This window comes from Scleropages formosus, chromosome 4 (genome assembly GCF_900964775.1).
Source record: "Scleropages formosus chromosome 4, fSclFor1.1, whole genome shotgun sequence".
Classification (NCBI taxonomy): domain Eukaryota; kingdom Metazoa; phylum Chordata; class Actinopteri; order Osteoglossiformes; family Osteoglossidae; genus Scleropages; species Scleropages formosus.
The window spans coordinates 22,051,215-22,071,891 of record NC_041809.1 but is presented as its reverse complement, the minus strand read 5'-3'; the positions used below and the strand labels follow the sequence as shown (position 1 = coordinate 22,071,891).

The 20,677-nt window shown below is 42.3% G+C and overlaps 1 protein-coding gene across 1 annotated transcript; it reads left to right on the top strand.

The window, feature by feature from the left end:
• Positions 1-1,115: 1,115 nt before the first annotated feature.
• Positions 1,116-2,491, top strand: gig2o (grass carp reovirus (GCRV)-induced gene 2o). The gene is made up of 2 exons (XM_018755229.1): positions 1,116-1,141; positions 1,799-2,491. Exon 2 carries the CDS (start codon positions 1,808-1,810, stop codon positions 2,429-2,431), a length of 624 nt encoding a protein of 207 aa, XP_018610745.1. The 5' UTR covers positions 1,116-1,141; positions 1,799-1,807; the 3' UTR covers positions 2,432-2,491.
• Positions 2,492-20,677: the final 18,186 nt, after the last annotated feature.

Here is a 20,677-nt window from a genome sequence, read left to right as displayed (position 1 = left end):
GAGGTGTCTTCAGCTGGAGGTCCTGGTTCCTCGGTGTTGTGGTTAATTGCAGAAAATCTATAATTGTGCAATAAAGCTCATTTTAAATACCAAAAAAGTTTCTCTAAATAAAATGCACGTTCCTTTTTACCCTAACTGCTGAGCCTGTTTTTAGTTAGTAGCTCTGCGGAGGGACGCTACAATATAAATAAATATAAAATCCGACAAGGCAGGTCTTTAGCTCTGACACAAAAACCCCAGCAACATACATCGTTAAATGTTTATTCACGTGACACGACACATGGCATTTAAAAGGCAGACGAGTAAGTCTTTACTAAATTGGCTCCGCCCACAATTATGACGTGTCCTTCAGCGGCGTAATAAGCGAGTGGCTGCTATACGACCGTGTGCGCAGCGTTTGGTTTGTCGTAGTAAGCCGAAGGGCACTGCAGCGATCAGGCAGCTACAGTATGATTCACATACATGTGTGAGCCCGGCTAACAAGGCAGTAAAGATCACTGTGTGAAAAAGGGTAAAAAGTCATGAAACTTAACACTAGCTATCTCCAGCTGGCCTGTGTGATGCTTCCCCGAGTAAGTTAATAATAAGGGGACGCCGGTCACTTACTTTTGCCACACTTCTTAAGAAGAGATATTAATTAAATCTAAAAATATTTTTCGGCGGAAATCTGCAGCTATTCTCCTGTTCTAAGGCACCGCACTGAAGCCGCTACGTTACGAATTCGAAAATTGACGTCAATTAGTACCACCTTGGCTTGTGCAAAGTTAGTTAGAATAGAGGCTGGTTGCCACAATCCCCACAGCGGTTTTTAATGCATTTACAGTATCATAATCACTATTACTGTAATTACTGCTACATGTTCCCTGTCTCTACTTTTTTAGCACTCGAGATAACCTGTCGCAACCTAAAATTTAAAAGAAATTTCTATGCAGTTTTTAGATGTATGTGTGTGTACATAATAATAATGCATAGAAATATGCAAGTATACTAGTTGTTGCTATCTGCAAAAAAAAAAAAAAAAATTGTAGTTTTCAGAAGTTGAACCGAATGAGGTGGAGTTGCGTGTCCTTTCAGTTTTTATTTCCATGAAACCGAAAGAACTCGGCTCAGACTCATCACACCGGGTTCCTTCACGATCACGGTTTGTATTTTTACTCTAGATTTTCTATAATTACTTTAAATATCCATATGGCTAATATGCTTCTATCCATCCAGTTTCAATAACCGCTTGTCCAGAGCAGGGTTGTGGAATATTGTAACTTAATATGTTTATGTATAGTACATTGTGTGGTTTTCTATGACTTGTGTTGTTTTCTCCACGCAGTGTCCATTTTCAGAAATAATTTATTGAATAATCTCTCAGGAGGCACCCATGCAATATATGATTATACACTAATAATTTATAGTTGAATATCAGCGATTATTGTAACAATTTTTTTCAGTGAGTGCAACACTGGCATGTCGAGTTTACATCTAATAAAATTATACATCGTATCTTATGTAATGCCTTTCCAGAAGGTTTATAAAGAGATAAGTTATTAATTGTTGAAAATGTGTAGAAATGGAAATAGAAAGAGAAGGAATCATATGTGTAAAGTACAGCATGTGTTCTCTTGATTCTTTATATGAACTCTGGTCATAGATTTACAGATACATAGATAGAGCAGATTTGAATTTAAACATGAGACTCCTGTAGAAATAAACTTTGCTTTTTGAATTTTTTTTTAGTTAAATATACTTTAGTCTTTGTTGTTAGCTGTTATAATTTGTCATTGGTGTCTTCATGACTTTCCTACAGGCTTTGAAGATGTCAATCACTTTTTCTGGGTGGGAGGCTGTGAAGGACAGGAAAAACCTTAGTGCAAATGAGGAGCCTAAGAAAGGGCACTGCTACATGATGTACCATGGTACACATCTCCAGAATGCTAAGACCATCATTTCCCGGGGTTTTCAACCATCCAAGGATGGCCTGTTGGGCCCAGGGGTGTACGTCAGCCGCAACATTGAAAAAGCAAAATGCTACCCACTGACGGTGGACAAAAAGGACAAGGTAGTGTTCAAGCTGCAGGTACGTGTGGGCAAGGTGAAGAAGATAAATTGCGACAACCACCCCATGCAGAAAACCTGGCACCAGAACGGTTTTGATTGTGCCTGGGTGCCTCCCAACTCTAGCATCAGCAGTATCCGCTCAGGCAGGGAGGAAGATTGCGTATGGGACCCCAGCAGGATCTCAATCGTGGATGTGGCCTGCTGTGTGGATCCGGCCACACGCAAGGAGCTTCGCAGACTGATACAGCACAATAACAGGTCAGGAGGGGAGTGCGACTTGTGCCATGAGGAGTCTGACTGCAACCCACATCCAGTCCAAAGCTGCTGGCAGTGTGGTAAAACCATATGTGCCTTTCAGCAGAAACACCACTGTAAGCACTGATGATGCTCACCTCCTTATCTGTGAGGCTGCATAAGTTTGCCTTGACTCCAATGATTTTCTTCATTAAGATTTTGTATTTTGTTTTATTTTTCATACACACACACTGGTTGAAACCGCTTGTCCTGAGTGGGGTCGCGGCAAACCGGAGCATAACCCGGCAACGCAGGGCGCGAGGCTGGAGGGGACACGCCTAGAACAGGAACGCCAGTATGTCACAGGGCACCCCAAGCAGGACTTGAACCCCAGACCCACCAGAGAGCAGGACCCAGTCAAGCCTGCTACGCCACCACACCCCCCATTTTTCATATATTCTTGCTTAAAATAATAATAATGGACCTAAGGATGCTGAGACTGCAAATCCACACAAGCAGGCATTTGCAAGAATCCCAGTTACAGGGCTCCCTTGTCAATGAGCTGCAGGTGTTGACAATCTGGTTGTGAAAACTGCTGAACACATTCGCAATATTTGCATAAAGCTGCAAAAACCTGCTAAAGATGTTTTTTTAAGCTTTAATCAGTGATACATTATAAAGGTTTACAATGGCTTTGTCCAAACATGGTATTCAGGCATAGTATAGATAGTTTCTCTTATTAGATTGTTTCATATATTTAAATATTTTTAAGTGGTTTATAAAATATAAATTTTCTGCATGGGTGAACACCAAAACATCAGAAATTGCCCACTGAATTTTACCTTTGTATGTCAGATAGATAACTGAAACAACTTTACTCTTTCTGTCAGTCCAACGGACTATTTCTAGTATACCACCATACATCTGTACAAGTCTGACTTATTGTTCATACAAATGAAGTGATAAAACTTTTGGAACATAAGGTTGTAAAGTAGTGGCCTTTCTGAAAACTTGTTTCAGCTTTGATTGAAAGAAAAAAAAAACAGCATGAATATTTCTTAGCACATTTTTTTGTTAAGAGTAGGTCACTAGAATAAAGAATTTTTCCTGTTTGTTTTGTTGTCAATATTACTTTTATTTAATTTTATTTTATACTGTGTTTGAGGTCTGCTGCATTCCTGTACTGTGATATATTCAGTATGAGTCCGTTATTCCAGCGTATGATAATTCATTTGGCAACAGTCTGGTCATGGCTGCTTTATAACACAAAAAACGTTGATGGCTAAAAGCAGATCATGTGATGCAGTTTAATTTAAGATTAGCAAGTGCCCCAGATTATTGTTCAAAGTTATCACCAAGGTGATTCCAGAAATGTCTTCCTCATATTTGAAATTATTGATATGAAATCAACAAACCATTGTCCTGAGCAGGGTCTTGACAAGCCAGAGCCTAGCCCAGAAAAACAGGGCGGAAGGGATACATACCCATACACAAGGCACCCCAAGCAGGAGTCGAACCCCAGACCTGCGACACAGTGAGCAGTGGCCAAACCAGCTGTGCCACCACATCCCCCTGATATGAAAACCCACCTGCACATACGCACTGGCTGAAACCAGGATGGGACACCAGTCCATCAGAAGGCACCCTAAGCAGGACTTGAACCCCAGACCCACCAGAGAACAGGACCCAGCCAAGCCTGCTATGCCACCATGCCCCCCGATATGGAATCATATTTCTTTAATATTTTAACAGCTTCACATTTTCCATAAATGTGTTTGGTCCAGTCCTAGGCTGACTTTGTGATTGCTGTAGTCTGGGTTCTCAACATGTTATTGTTTCTATTCATTAATTTTATTATGTTTGGCCAGGGGAAAATGCTGGGCTTTGGGGCCTTCAAAGAATGACTGGTCCTATTCTATTTGCTGGTGAATGCATGGGATCTCTGCATGTTCACCAGCTTGGTAATGGTTTTTGGAGTATGGCTTGGATCTTGGTTCACCTTCGGACTATATCTCCTTCACTGTCAGGCACGGGTTAAAATAGAGGTAGTTATTAGCCCCAGGTGTCGCGAGTCCCTCCCCCTCTCCATCAGCCTGGGCATGCCACAATGTACTTCTACCCAGGACATGGGAACTGCTCATAGTCTTCAGTGTCTTTCTCCCCACCCTACTTAAAAAAGGATTAAAAGACTCGTATGTTATTAGAAAATAAGTCACTGGTGACTCACTCACGGTACACCTACACAGTCAAGAATGTCACAGATATATAATAGGTCTTCCAGTAATATCATCTCTACCCATGCATAAAATGATGTTCAGTTGCTTTGCCCTTGTGGGCCTGGAGGTCTTCATCAGGGGTATTGAGATGCTGCTGATTAGAGCAGTGGAGCTGGAGGAGAGCAGAAAGCTGCAGGGGGATGGTAATCATTTAGGTTCTTATTATCACATAGATCTGTAACCCCGTGTGGACTCAGTCAGCTAATGTGTTTTTACGTTAAGTGCCCAGCTCTCAGTGAAGAGCATTTTAATGCCATTTTGCTGTTCTGTCAGTTTAGTAAATTGATTTTTGGGACAGTGAACCTGTGCAATGAAGTAGTTTAATGCAGGTACCCCTCTATAAGGAATTGTAGCCTCAGTCATAGTCTTTAGTGGCTGGTTGGTCCTTATCTTTATTATTAGACATCATTTAGGTGACACCATTGTCCAAAGAGGTATGAAATGTTTGGTTTGTGAAGCCACTTACAGTTATATGCCTTGCTATACAGAAAGGTATTTTACAGGAACCTTCAATAAGGACCTTCACTCAGGGATGATGCACGAAAGGCAAAGCTTGGAGGTTCTCTGTTCTGGGTCCGTTGTGGTGGAATGACCTTCCTCTGTCACTCAGAACTGCGGAAACTCTGTCTATTTTCGAGAAGGGTCTGAAAACCCAACTTTTCCAGATTCACTTCGCCCAAGATCTCTTCAGATCATCTATGGTATAACTGTTCACGCATCGTAACTCCAGAAGCATCCCCAGATACAACCTTTATTCAGCCATTACTCTGGTATTGTACTGCTCATTTGTGTTTTTTATAATATTTAATAAAAAAAAGATTGGTGTGGGTATCGGGATTTGTCTGTGTCCTATGTACCTACTTGAACGATGAACCTCGGTGCAGCAAGTGGTGGGGAACAAACTAGGTTTGCTTGAGACTTTCATGTCTGCAGCTATGTCTCCTTCTCTTAATGTAATGCATAAATTGTACTTTTGCTGAGATGTACGTTGCTTTGGACAAAAGCATCTGCTAAATGAATAAATGTAAATGTAAATGCAGCAGAAGGGGAATTCACACTGGGTCCCTTCAACTTGTAAGGTGACAGCTCTAAATGCTTTCTCACTGACTGTCACCCTGACCTTTGAATTTCCTTCTTCGTGATCATTTGCAGTCTGTTTAAAAAAAAATCAGCAGATTACTTCAGATACTTTGTAGCTAATTACATGTTCCTGAATTGGACGAAAAACATGGAGAGAAGATGGAACGGAGAACCAAGCAATAATTTATGTGGACTACTCCAATTTTTTAAATCACCCTTGGAAAACAGCACTAGGATGCTTGCACTATCCTCATCCTGTTCTTCTTCATTTGCAGAGATATCCTTCAAGGTGACATGAGAGTGTGCCTGATCCAAATTCTAAACCCACCCTTTGTGTCTCTTAAGTGCAAGGTGTTAAAGGTTAGCATTCTGTTCATATTCGGACACAAAAATATGCACTCCTTCTTACATTTACATTTATTTGTAATCCTTCTTGGGTTACAACTTCTGTCCTTTTGCATTAGAGAAGTCATGTGAAACTGAGTGGGTTATTCTACTTGAAAAGGCTGCACTACAGTCTGTTTGACACAAGAGAGCAGTAGTGCAAAACTCACTCAGTACCCTTAACCACTTATCCAAGTCAGAGTCATAGCAGTTCAGAGCTTATTCCAGAAGCACAGAGTGCAAGGCTAAGCCAGCGTATCACAAGATAGCCACACATACAATCGCACACTGCAGGCAGTTGAGAGCCATCAGTGTACCTGAAAGTTTTTGGACTGTGGGAGGAAACCAGAGCGCTCAGAGGAGGCCTGTGCAGACATAGAGAGAATGTGCAAACTCCATTTATCCTGACCTGCATTTAGCCTATGCCCGAACCACCCATACTTGGTAAACAACACTGTTACCTTTGCACCATCATCCTACTAGTAGCAGTGTATAATACAATAATGTTTGTTGCATTCTTTAATTATTCTGCTTTGAACTCCTACCCAAACAAAGAGTTGAACTCCTGCTCCTCCAAATATCTTTATATACTTAAAGTGCAGAGCTCTTCCTTGTGACTCACTTTCACATACAATTTGGCTAATGGATGTTCATAATAAAAAGATATAAAGTTCATAAGATCACTGCCTGTGCCTTTCATTCTGAAAAGGACACAGACAGTATGCCGAGTGTTTGATCCCCACTCCCATGGTACTATCTTTAATCCAGGTAATTACTCTGCATTACTGTAAAAATTCCCCCGCTATATGTGTGGATCAGTTGTTAACACTTTAGGTTGCTTTGGAGAAAAGAGTCAGCTAAATGAATTAATGATAATATTTCATATAAAGTTTCAGCTGTGATGTAGTAGAGCCGTATTATTTAAGACTTGGACGTGATAGAGACCGTCTGTGAATAAAAAGTAGGAAGTTTTTACGGTAGTCAGTTTAGTTATGGAAGAAGCCTTGCATCTGCTTGCCTTGAAGAGTGAAAGACATAATAGGCAGGGTATAAAATGCTCCCCACTTCGATTTCGACCTCAAATCATCCTACAGAACAAAGTTCGTGCCTTGACTCCTTGACCCACGCCTAACCCTGACCATAATTGTTGCATTGCCTGTCAGATTTCTAATAATAAGATTCTGCTTTTGGGTCCTACCTCCAGTGTCCTGCCTGTGTGCATAACAATAGTTCTGAATAATAAGCCTGATGTGTGAAAAAGGGGTATGTATTTTTATAAGGTGACAGTTTTTCATTGATGGGACCTTAAATACAGATTTTCTGTCGAAAACCGAAATACGGTAAATACTGCACCACACAAAGGTTAATGGTGCGGCCCAGAAAGGTCAGATTCCTCTTTGGAGAAACTGTAAAGGGCATCAGCCTGAAAAAAAAGATAGAGCAAGCTTTCCGTAGCTCCAATCAAGTCAAAATTATTCCGTAGCTGTTTTTCTAAAGAGCCCCTTCACAATTTCCTGTATTTATCTGAGAAAATGTAGGATTTATCAGTTTATTCCCATAAAACATTTTCTGCAGTTTTACCTTGCTGGGAAAAAATGCACTGCAGCCTGTGTGAGGGTTTGCAGTATATAGCTACAACATCGATGCGCAGAAGGAATGGGTGTGGGATCACTGTGCTGTGCTTGAAGCAGACGTGGGACAGGAGTGTAAAGGTGCACGTAGGTACTCTATGTATCAGCTACTTGTCTGTTTCTGCTGACTGGCAGTGTTTTCCGTACACAGTGTTTCGTTTCACAAGAACCAGTGGTGTGCAGTGGAAGGATGAAGGGGATTCAGTCTGTGACACGTAAGGATTAGTTGGATTAGGTTCTTTTTTTCTTGTTTTGACACTGATCCTCCTCCAGTACATCTGTTACTGAGTGCGCAACTGGAGACGATGGATGTTTAGATGCATTAAGATGCATTGCATATTTTAGGTGCATCACTTGACCTGCTCTTTAGCGTGGGATTCCTCCACTCTTTTCAGAGATTTCCGAAACCTTTTGCAAGAGACACCTAATAAATAAGCCAGTGTTTTGACCGAGGCTTATATAACGTCACAAGTGTTTTTAATAGATCACATAATGTCATTGATATGGCAAAAATAAGACACTTAAGTTACCGCTGACCGAGGTAAACAGGGGCAATGCTACATGCTAAAATACACAAGCCGCTTTCGGGATAGTATTGGTTTGTTTGACCCGAGGGAGCGATCATGTTTATGGGTGTTACCTCTTGCTAGTCCAGTAACACAACAGCTGAGGAAGGGCCCAGAGGCAGAATATCGGCGTTCCATCCGCTTTCTAAATCCAACGCCAGTTCCACCCTATGCGTGATGAACACCTTTATGTTTGCTACTTTAGTTTATTATGCATATGAATACTGTGAAGTAGATTCAGTATTTTCTCAGGAAGGGTATGAAAAGAGAAGTGAGTCACTTCTGGTCCTTCCCTAGAAAAGTTATTGTGAGCAGGAAGATTAGCTCATTCTGTTTATTTGGGCTTTGATGGACTGGTGTCCCGTCTGGTGCGTACCCTGACTAATTTAGTGCCATAAGCTTTTGGGATGGCTCCAGACCACTGAGAATTGCATAAGCCTTAGGATAATTGCCTATAGTTAACGTCCATTATCCTGCGGTGAAAGCAAATAGGAGAAAAACAGTGTAGAAACAGTTTGTGAGTCACGGTTCATGGGATGAATGTCATCATTGTCACTTGTGTTTTTTTGTGCATGGTGCTTGCATGATGCTGCACATCTCCACCATCTATGACAACAAAGTAATAGTGCTGGCAGTTCTGTGAGAGATGTAGGTTGCAGAGACCAGCCGCATGCAGACAGCTGGAGAAAAACAGCTGGGATCTTCAACAAGTCTGTGTGCTCAACTGGGCTGGTGAGGTGCACTCATCAATAGACTCCGTCTGCCTTTGTAGTTCGTGATACACTATGTTGCAGATATTATGCATTAATTTAACTTATTTTTCCTCAAAAGCAACCTTAAGATACTAATAATAAACCAACACTTTACGTAGATGGGTCATTTTCACCGGATAAACTTTGTATAAGTACCTTGATCAGTGTTACTACAGCATCAAATGGGATTTAAACCTGGCTCTTGCAGGTGTCTGGTTCTACTTGCTCATCCAGATGAGAAAGTTAAAACAAGTGATGACAACATCCACCACCAACTGTATGGACAGAGTTTTCTTGCATAATATACAACTTTTACTAAGGCACTCTATCTGCTACAGTAGAACTTCACATACACATACACACCACCCGAAGCCGCTTGTCCCATATGAGGTCGCGGGGAGCCGAAGTCTAACCCAGCAGCAGAGGCCGAAGGGCTGGAGGGGGAGAGAACGCACCCAGGACAGGATGCCAGTCCGCCGTAGGGCACCCTAAGCAGGACTCGAACCCCGGACCCACTGGAGAGCAGGACCCGGTCCCACCCACAGCGCCACTGCACCCCCCCCAGTAGAATTTCAGTTGTAGATGTAATGAACCAAACCAAAATAACACCAGTAACACTTGCTTTAATTGGTTATGGTGTGACATTGTGGGATTGCACCAATAAATATCAAGCTGCGAATTTGGCAGACATTATTATGCTATTAGGGGTGTTTCCAGTCTTCTAATTTAGTTACAATTTTTATATTAATCAACTTGAAAAAATCCAGATTTTTCCAATACTGTGTAACATACTGAAGTTTTTCCTGTTTTAGATGTTGACAGTTCTCAGGTGGTAGATTGGTCCGTCCTGCTGCTTTGAATGGCACTCCCATTTATAGGAATATATTAAGGTTGTTATGGTTCTTGGAAAATGGCAGAGTCATTATGTTCTAATTGAGCCACATTTTTATTTTCACAGTTGGTAAATAAGCGGTACCCCTCTTATAGTACGGATGTCCCTGGGTGGCATTAAGTGGCAAAGGCAGTGAGTGACTTGTGGGATGCGTACATGTTAAAAATACCACATTTCCTGTTAAGGTGTGTGTTGTTCAGTGTTACAGACTGCTCTGCAAAGCATCTTGGAACCCTAGACGTACTTCAGGATAACCAAGAAGACATCTGATCAGTGTTTTGAAGTTTCACATGGATGTGTGTAACCTGGTTAAAGTGGAAATGATGTGTTTTGAGCCGTATCGTTTGTTGACTCCCAGTGGGTCAGAAGTGATTTATCCATTCATACATTATTAAAATAATGCTCATGGCCAATTTTCTTTATTTTTAGTTAAATTAAGCACCATCTAAGGTTTCTTTAAAGAGGAAATATTGAATGGGCCTGATTTAAACCAGCTGCTTTTTCCTTTTGATGGGCAAATGTCATTTTTTTGTTACACCGATGAAGACTGGCAGCAATGGATGGAATGTCTAACAAATAAAGCTGCTAAAAGTAAAAAAAAAAATTACTGTATTTTTATTGTAAAATTAACAAGTAGTAGCCTACACTGTTGCTTTTTCCACTTTTTCCAAAAGCTGCGAACCCAGGGGACTGCAGGGAACCTATGACATTGCAAGAGATCACGGTTCAGTCCTGTGGTGTTACTCTTTAGCCAGAGGGGGTCGCTGCCTGATGATATAGGCCTGGAATTGAACGACAGCTTAGATGGGTAGGTTGAGCAGGCAATGGTGACCCTACGTGGCTCCCTGATTTTGGAAGCTGCAGGCTCACTCCTTGTTTTGACCTCTTCCTTGGCACCCCTCTTTGGCACGGCCTGTGCTGCACCTGTCACCCCGGGAGACATATTCTTTTATTTTATTCTTCTGAGCGGACATCCGTGCTTTCACAGACAGTCCGGCGGGCACCGTTGACAGCTTGATGAGAGGAGCGAAGGCTGAGTGTTTTCAACCTGTCACCAGTCGACCCCAGCCCACCCACATCTGCACCCACGCTGATTCTCAACTCTCAATGTTAATACCTCCCAGAGGCACTGACATTAAGAAGGCTGTGCACGGGAGCCTAGGTGTAGATTTTTTTCCTTAAATGTCCCTTAATTGGTTAAGTTCCTTGGATACCTCTGTCTTCTTCCTGGTAAGGAAGAGGAGCAGTATTACCAGCTATGGATGCTGCCCAAGCATATGGACTGCTATGTTCTTGGAAGCAGCAGACCCTGCGAGCCACATGCATTTAAGAACCACGGTGTCTGCTCCCATTTGCCATCAGGACCATCATCACATTATGTGGTGTGGAAAAAAGTTGAACTTCAGGACTCTGGCATGTCGTGGCTCACCCATGTCTGGAAGCATGCGTGCAACATGGTGCAGTGTTTTTGTTATTTGTTTTTTCATTCATTTTGACAGACCGCTTATGCAAACAGCGTCTGGGTGCTATGCAGCCAATCCAGCAAACCACTGAACTCAAAGCAGTGAATTCCCTGGGCAAAATGCCAGTCTATCACCGGGCACATACACAGACTCTCTTGCTCACATTGTGGGAGGAAACTGAAATGCCCAGCAAAAACCATCATAAACTCAGGGATGAATTTCAAGCTCTGCAATGGCAGAGCCATCGCTGGATCCAATCCCGCAACTCTTGAGCTGTGAAATGACAGCCCTATCCAATGAGCCACTACGTCATGTGTTCATTTTTGTTCCAAAATATGTTTTGCATCATTATAGTCTTCTAGACTTTAAGTCCACGGACTGCAGATGCAGGATGACAGCATATGGATGTGCCACCATGGGAGAGAAATGTGAATGGCTGGGGTTTACGAAGGTTTCTGATGAGGTCATTTCACTTGCCGAACTTATGTGCGTGTCTTAGATCCCTGAGCCATTCCTGTGTCCCGAGCTGCTTCAAAGCATGGCCATGTGTAAAAGACGGTGCAGACCAGGCAACCTGCGCTCAGTTCACACATTAGCTGAGCATTCTCAGACACACAGCGAGGTCGCTATATCAAGCAGCCTGCTGATAGACTACGCTCAGGGAGGGGCACTTTGCCTCTCTTAAGACTACTGCTGCACTTATTCTTGCCTCATGCAAAGGAACACCAAACATTTGACGTAAGAACCCTGCACCACATGGTCAGCCTGCAAGGGGCTATTGTTAGATGCCTAAACAGCAACACAATCTGTGGAGTAATATTAGCATGATATGTGACAGGGAAGATTGCTTGTCATAAACAGTCAGTTCCATGAGGTCATTGGTGAATGTGGTACTACCCTACCCCTTTGGCCACTCTTTTTTCATCCCGGGCCTGGATCACGGGAGGCTTAGGAGACTGCCCTGGTCGTTTCCAAAAATGAAAAGGAGTATTTCTGCTGTCAGCCATCACAAAAATTGTGTAGGTTAGCGTGGTCCAAGCACAGGGCAGTGGGCAGCGCAGTGTTGCTTGACCCTAAATGGTAGCATTCAACTGAGAACTACTGTCAGCAGATGGATCTTGTCAATTGGTCTTTGGCCAGCCAGATGAGCCAGTGGTGCTTTCTCCAACAGATTCCTGAACCTAGACCAAGTGTAATGTCAGTTTGGGGCTTTAGTGACCTCAGTTTTTAGTAAAGATATGGCCAGGAGAACCCATTCAAATGGAGAATGCTCTGGATAATGATTGGATCGCATTACGGCCGTTGTTTTGAGGAACCAGGTGTTTCTTCTCTGGAAATGGGGCAGACTGTGGGAGGAAGGTCAAAACTGGAGATTTGCAGACTGGGCCCAAGAGAGTAACAGACATTACTGCCAGAGTATGAAATACAGCCAACCATTTTTTTCCCAGCTCCTTTCAAGAATGTAAAACTTAAATAATGGCCATCAAATGGGTGTCTTGTTTCAACAGACAAGATGAGATGATATCTTCATGAAAGCATGGTCTTTATCTGCTCGGCTGGCTTGCCACCCTCACTGTCCTCTACTTTATGGAGCCTCTGTGGGCATACTTACTTTTTAATTCAGGGACCCTCTCAACCAATGGGCACCGATGCCTGTCTTCCTGAGAACTGTTCTTCCCCGAGGTCCCTCCAAAATAAGTGAGGCAATCGAGGAGTGTGTTCACTACTGGCATTTCGTGGCTTTGCCAGTGTTCCACTCCTCTACTGATAGCATTTTTCTCTGGAGGAGAAACAGATTTAGAGACTACATTCTTATTTTATTGATCGAAATTCTTCTAGATTGTTCCAATTTTTGAAATTCTTTAAATTTCATTGCATTATGTTAACAGCCAGGATTATTACACCTTGGCAGTGCCTCATCTTAGTCCTGATGTTTAATTTATCATACTGTTCTTGCAAGTTCTTTTTCACCACTGGCTGATCTTTCTGTTTATTCGAGTAATGGCTTCCAGATGTTTTGTATGTGAGGGATGCTTGTGCCTGAGGTTGTTGTCGAAGTGCTTTTGAGTCCATGAAAACTGCATTAATTCTTTCAGATTACAATTTATTTTGCATGGGGGCGGGGGCTTTTGATGTATGGATGTTTTAAGGCAGAAACTTGTGATTATACATCAGGTACAGGAGGGAAATATCTTAGTGCACTTTCCCTGCAACATGGCTGGAGTTGCACTGGGGGATTTCATAGTTAAATGTAGTTATCTGTGATTTCAGCCCCCTTTATCCTCTGGTGCAAAGTCCCAGTGTGAACTCCAGACAGCAGATGGCAGACCTCTCACTTGTGAAGTTTCTTGTAGATTTCTGGAATGGTCAATATGGTTGATAAAGCTGCTCTCCTCAAATGCGGTCTTAATAGAGCACAGGAGTTCTTTAGCTGGTTTTTAGGTCTGAGATTTGCTCTCTCCTGTTTGTGACCCAAAGCAATTCCAATTCCATAACAGTAAGAGGAAGGGCTGGGGCTACTTGCTTTGTGACCTCCGCCGTGGAGAAAGATCACTGGCTTAGCTGGTAGCCTTTTGGGGTGGCACACTCCCATTGCCGACAGCCTGATGCAAAAACGATAAGGAACTATGACACGTTTGGGTTGAAATTTGATTAATTTGTTCATTTTTTCATGAGCGTTCTGCAAAAAATTAGTCATGGGTGGGCATACTATTGTAGCTGGAGTTTGGTTCCTTCGGCAAATGAGTTGCATGGTTTAAGTGCAGCTTTGGCAATACATTCCGTATATTTACTGACGTGGTGCCAGTGTGACGCGTCGACAGATGACTATGTCTAAAGTGTGGCTGGCTTACAGCATTGGTGGGGAGTGCCACGGTCTCTTCTGTGTCCTTACACAATCCCGTCCATTTATTTAAAGGGAATGAAACCGAAAACAGAACAGACAAGATACTGAAGTAGGCTTCCATCTTAATGATATAGAACCCGTTTAAATTTGTTGCTCCTTCTCCTGAGAATGTGCTTTTGTCAAACTTTGTTCCCGTCCAAAAAGTAACCCAGTTTGGCTGTTAACGACTTGAAAAAGACCACAGATAGGCAGACGAAACAGATGCACTGTGGATGGTGGAGAATGTCTCTTCTTCCTTGCAGCTACATTTCTTGTCAGCAAGTTTCTTTGAAACGTCTTTCTTCTCCTTGGCCCTTTAATCTTGTTGTTTAGTCTGTACATTCAGAGTTATGGTCTCAAACTTGACCTTACAGAAATACACATCTCCACTTTTTTTTGTCCATAATGGATATTTTTGGACAGAGCCTTCTCTGGACTGATTCTGGAAGATAGAAATAAAAAAGAAGACAAAAAAGAACTAAATTATTATATGCTCTTAAGTGTACTAGGAAAAACAAACAAAATGTGATAAAATACATTTAATCTGAGAAGTTTTTTTAAGATGGCGTAGTTATCTCAGACATCGTACAGTAATAGCTTATTCTAGAAAATGAGGTATGGGCTTTAATTCTCACAGGGACATTTCTATTCCACCCTGGAGTGCAGTACTTAACCTGAACTACTCCAGTGAATATCCAGCTGTACGAATGGGCAGAGTGTGAAACTGCAAGCTATGTAAGTGGTTCCGGATGAGCACGTCTGCTAGGAAAATGAATAACGTAATGTAATAACAAAGACATAAAACATGTTGCCACGTGGTCCGTACATCTGGCTCGCTCAGAACTCAAATGTACATCATGTTTTCCTGCAAAGCGAGCAGTCAGAAGCTCTAGGGACATTTCAGCTTTGTATCTTCATGTTCTGAAGGCTATAGAGGAAAAACAAGTGTAAACTTAGACCAGGCTGAGATTTCTGCTTGTTTCTTCCCAGGTCACTTATTTTTTAGGGCCTGCTTTAACACGACTATTTCCAACACCATTCTAAGGAATGGGGGTCCAGGATAGGAGAGAACTTTGCCTGCTTTAATCCCGTGAGGATTCCTTGTGGTCCACTCGTCACAACCAGTCATTATATCCCTGTTTTGCAGACAGGCATGGTGGTTACATCCAGATGTTGGAATGTCATGCTAGCTTCCCTGTTATGGAACAGAATGTTATTGAAGGATGAGAAAGAAAACTGTGTAAATAAAGTATTAGGATTCACATTAGTGCCCCCACCAAGCCTGACGTACATCTTGATGGCCGTTAAAGCCTGCTCCTGATAAATATATATCATGTGGCATGTAGAAAGTGAATTCTAACAGACAATCCAAAATGCACTGAACAAACTGGAAATGCTGGGGATAATGTGCATTAAGGGCCTCTTCTAAAATAATTGCTGTGGAGTTTCCAGCACTGTAAGCTGCAAAAACATCTGCAACAAGTTATTTTAATGGTCATTGGGTTTGTCTTGCTTACATTAAATATGATTATGTTCCAGAGTGTTTGCAAGAGTTTGGACATCTTGCACAAGGGTATCATGTTAATTATGTCATACTTCAAAAAAATGCCAGTTCAAGGGCCTTGCTCTGATGTTGACTGCATTCAAAGTAATGCATTTCTGAAAAATTCTTTGTCAGGTGACTTTTCGGAAGTCAAAGGCATAATTGCAATTTGTTTTTGTAAAAAATTTTGATGTGTTCCTGACACCCAGTTTTACTAAAATGTCAAGAAATCCCATTCAATTGGACAAATTTCTGTATGGCTGCTGGCCTACACTCACTTTCATAGCTATTATGTTCCCTGTGTTGAACAAAGCAAGGGTTTCCTCCAGGTGTTCTGATTTTCAATCACAGTCCAAAGATATGGATGCATTTCTGCATTACTGAGACAGCGCATAAAGCCAAAAACCATATCAAACACCCTGACTGCATACACCTTATGGGGTATGCTACAGTAAACCTGAAACGCAGAAATTAATTAAAGAAACAATGCTAAATATTTTACATTTCTTCATTTAGCAGACACTTTTCTCAAAGACACATAAAATGATTATTAAGTAGCATTTACAATACAATACAATGATTACAACTGCTTCTCCCAAGCAGGGTGGTGGCAAACCGGAGTCTAACCCGGCAACACAGGGTGCAAGGCTGAGGGGGAAGGGGACACACCCAGGATGGGATGCCAGTCCATTGCAAGGCACCCCAAGTAGGCTTTCAACCACAGCCCCACCACAGAGCAGGCCCTGGCCAAATCTGCTGTGCCACCGTGCCCCCTCACGCAGCATTTAGCTGATGCCTTTTATCCAAGATGATTTATGATATTACACTGCACTAAACACCTGCAGTCATTAATTAATTTATACAGTAAAGCAACTTAACATACACACACATACACACACACACAATAAGCCCAATTGAAAGTTACCACACACACACACACATTTTCAGAACCGCTTGTCCCTTACGGGGTCACGGGGAACCGGAGCCTACCCGGCAACACAGGGCGTAAGGCCGGAGGGGGAAGGGGACACACCCAGGACGGGACGCCAGGCCGCCGCAAGGCACCCCAAGCGGGACTTGAACCCCAGACCCACTAGAGAGCAGGACTGCGGTCCAACCCACTGCGCCACCGCACCCCCTTTCTGAAAGTTACCAATTAACCTGAAAATGCAGGAGTTAGATGAAATGAAACTCCTGGTGAAGCTGAATACCCATAACTTCAACGGGCATCCCTTGTTATTTGACTGTGTGTGTGTGTGTGTGTGTGTGTGTAAACGGTACAATACAGGTAGTCCCCGATTTACAATGGTTCCACTTACCATTTTTTCGACATTATGATGGTGAGCTGGTGATAGACATTCAGTAGTAACCATAGTACGAATTTCGAATTTAGATTTTTTTTTCCAGCTGAGTGATATGCGATGCAATACTCTTTCGTGATGTTGGTCAGTGGCAACGATCTGTACGTCCCAGTCAGCCATGCAAAGGTGTGTATTAGGTGTATTAAATGCATTTTTGACTTAAAATATTTTCGACTTCAGATGGGTTTTGCGGAACGTAACCCCATCATAAGTCAGGGACCACCTATATATAGGAAAACTAGAGCGAGTTCAGCTGGTACAGTACGTTAAGAAGAGGATTTTGTAATAGCTGTAAATTTAACTGGAAGTCATCCTGCAGAGTGAACTACCTGCCGGTGCTTCAGAAGGCCTTCTGGAGCCCTCTTGCCAGAAGTCTATGCTTTGCCTCATGGTCCTTTTTCAAGGTGAGACTGCAATCACAACATGGTGTCCTTTGGGGCACATGAGATGTGACAATGGGCAGCTCCTGTCAGTAACTTTCTTAGATATCATTATTCTTAAAACTCTGTTAGGTTAACCAAGTAATAATGAAAACGAAACAAATAGCTCCTAGGATTTTCTGGGTTTTGTGCTGTCATTACGCTGGAGTTTTTATTTATTTATTTATTTCAATCAAATGTTTATTTTAAACATCTTTTAAAGATAAGTGTTGACACTCATAGTTTGCATAATCTGTGCTTTGAATTAATGATAGTGAAGAGGTTTTATCAGAGTTTAAGCTTGGATTGGCAAATCATTTTTTTTTTTTTTGTTTTTTAACTTAGGGCAAATTATAAAAAATTCCAAAAATGCATTACTTCATCCAGTGTTAGGTCTCATGCTCAAATGAAATACTTTGAGCTGCATATTCCGTAGTGCACTAATTATTTAATTCATTTCATTTTTCAAACAGCCTCACTTGTGCCATTGACTTTTTCCACATTTATATCACTGATGGATAACCAAAGCCACTCGTATGGAATATGAGAGCAAGGAGAAAAACAACTGGCAGAAGCAGTCAGAAATTAAAGCTAAACATTCAGTTCCATGACATAAGCTGAAAGTTTTGAAAAAATATGAAATACACACATCTGTGTGGTTAGCTTCATGGTTTTCAACAGCACCAAGCTTTTTGTCTGGAGTCCTGATTTATAGAGTTTCAGTGCTCTTGGAGGTGGAATATTTTCATGGATGTGTAGGATCATTTCAGTGGTTCCCCTCTGTGCCCAGATCTGATCCCAGACCTTCTTGGTCTACAGAAGTACAAACTGGGCTGTGAGACAGTGCTGGAATCTCTGCAGGACCTTCACATTAACAGATGATAAAGCACTCACATACTTAACTTATAGACTGGAAAAACACAAATGCAAAAAAAGTGAGAACAGTTAACATGCATTCAAATTATAGATTTAAAATCACACAAAGAATATCCTATGATTAAAAAAGATAAGTATAGACACAAATAGAATACTCTGAGAAAAGCAAAAGCATATATGCACATCTCTGTTTGCATTGTTGCCAGGGAAGTGCATTAGATACAGTCGCAGAGGGTTACAGGCAATGGTTCCAGGAGAGATGGAAGGAGTTGTGCAGAGTGGAGGTCACATAGTACCAGTGGTGACACTATCAGATCCCGGTTGTATTCTGCACAACCGCCCCCCCCCAAGACCACCACAGCCACCACTCATCAGGGTGAGCATTTCCAGAAAACATAATTTACCCAGAATATATGCAAAAATGCTTCTGACCAGCCAGATCTACCTGTTGGGTAGCTTGTCAAGTGTGTTAGGGCTGTTCAGCAGACACTGACACAGAAGATGTATGGGTAAAGATATCTCGTGTGTGGCATTATGTTGTCTGATTCAGGTCCTCAGTCGTCTCCAAGAAAACACTCGCTGTGGTGTGTGTTAGTGTAACTCTGTACAGCTGATGGAACACAATTTGTCTGGAGTACTGATTTATAGAGTTTTAGTGCTCTTGGAGGTGAAATATTTTCATGGATATGGAACTCAATTCTACCTGTAGCGTTAAAAGTACACTGAACGCGGCTTTAGTGTAGAGTGGTGCTGAAGTGACAGAAGCAAAATCACTTCACAGGATGCTAGGAAATACACACACACACACACACACACACACACACACACTGACTGAAGCTGCTTGTCCCAGGCGGGGCCGCGGTGAACCGGAGCCTAACTCGGCAACACAGGGCGGAAGGCTGGAGGGAGAGGATGCACACCCAGTCCATCGCAAGGCACCCCAAGCGGGACTCGAACCCCAGACCCACCAGAGAGCAAGCACAGGCCAAACCCGCTGCATCACCACAACCCCCTGCTGGGCAGTACTGAAAGAGTAATTCACTTAATTTCAGTAAATTTTTATAGAGCGCTCTTCTAACCAGAGTGAAACAGTGTGGTAAACACATTTAGAGTGATAAAGACAGTTACTGAAAATTATAACAGAGGTAAATAACAATTGATTAAGCCAGCTAGCAGAGGTGGAGAGGAAAACGCACGCACGTTGACTGGAGGTACTTGCCCCGAGCGGGATTGCAGCGAGCCAGGGCTTGGCCATGCAGCGTGGGGCTGGGGACGCACCCAGGGCAGGATGCCAGTCCATCACAAGGCATCTCAGGTGGGACTTGAACCCCAGACCCACCAGAGGGCAGGCACAGGCCAAGCCTGCTGCGCCACTGCAACCCCCCCAGAGGAAAAACAATAAGCTTCTAATTTCTAACAGGGAGTGACAAAAAAAACTTTGGTGACTCAGTGACTGTTCACTTCTCCTAGGAATTCGGCTGTGTTGACAGAACTTGTTTGGATACGTGACATTTACATTTAGCTGATGCTTTTCTTGAAAGTGACTTACACAAAGTGACAAGTTACTTACAAATATTTACCCATTTGTACAGCTGGGTAACAATTTACTGGAGCAATTTAGGGTAAGTACCCTGCTCAGGGGTACATGTGCATGTATGTGTACATATACCCATGTCAAGGGTATATGTGTGTCTAATACAAAATAAGAGCAGCACAACTGTAAAGACTATGATACTGTTTATAGAGGCTATAATTTGTTGTCGAAGCCCAAGGCCGATGGTTCTACTTTGCATGTTATACTGTCAATCGGCTCCACCAGCAAAGTACACCAAGCACATCACACCAAGGTACACAAACAGCAGTACACCATGAGTAGCGTAATAGAGCACCATCAAGTAACTCTACAGTGGGTACACAAAGGAAAAAAGTAAGTCTTAGGCCTGAATTTAAAGGCAGAGATTGAAGGGCGACTCCCTGTACTACCTGACATTTTATTCCACTGTTTTGGTGCTCTGTAGCTAAAGGTATGCTTTCCTACTGAAGCATTATTAATTGTGGGTACTTTAAGATATGCAGCTTCTAAGGATTACAGAAAATGTTCAGGAATATGGGAATTAGTAGTATCTCTAAGGTAAACTGGAACAAGGCTATTAATTACCTTCTACATTGAGGACAAATTTATATAATCTGCTCTAAAGTCAAACATACAAACGTAGCATGTCTACACTTTCCTGCGAGCATTTGTTTGAAGTTACTTTTTGCAACAC

Coding starts and splice junctions, on each gene's coding strand:
- gig2o (XM_018755229.1), top strand. CDS start 1,808: ATGTCAATCACTTTTTCTGGGTGGGAGGCTGTGAAGGACAGGAAAAAC.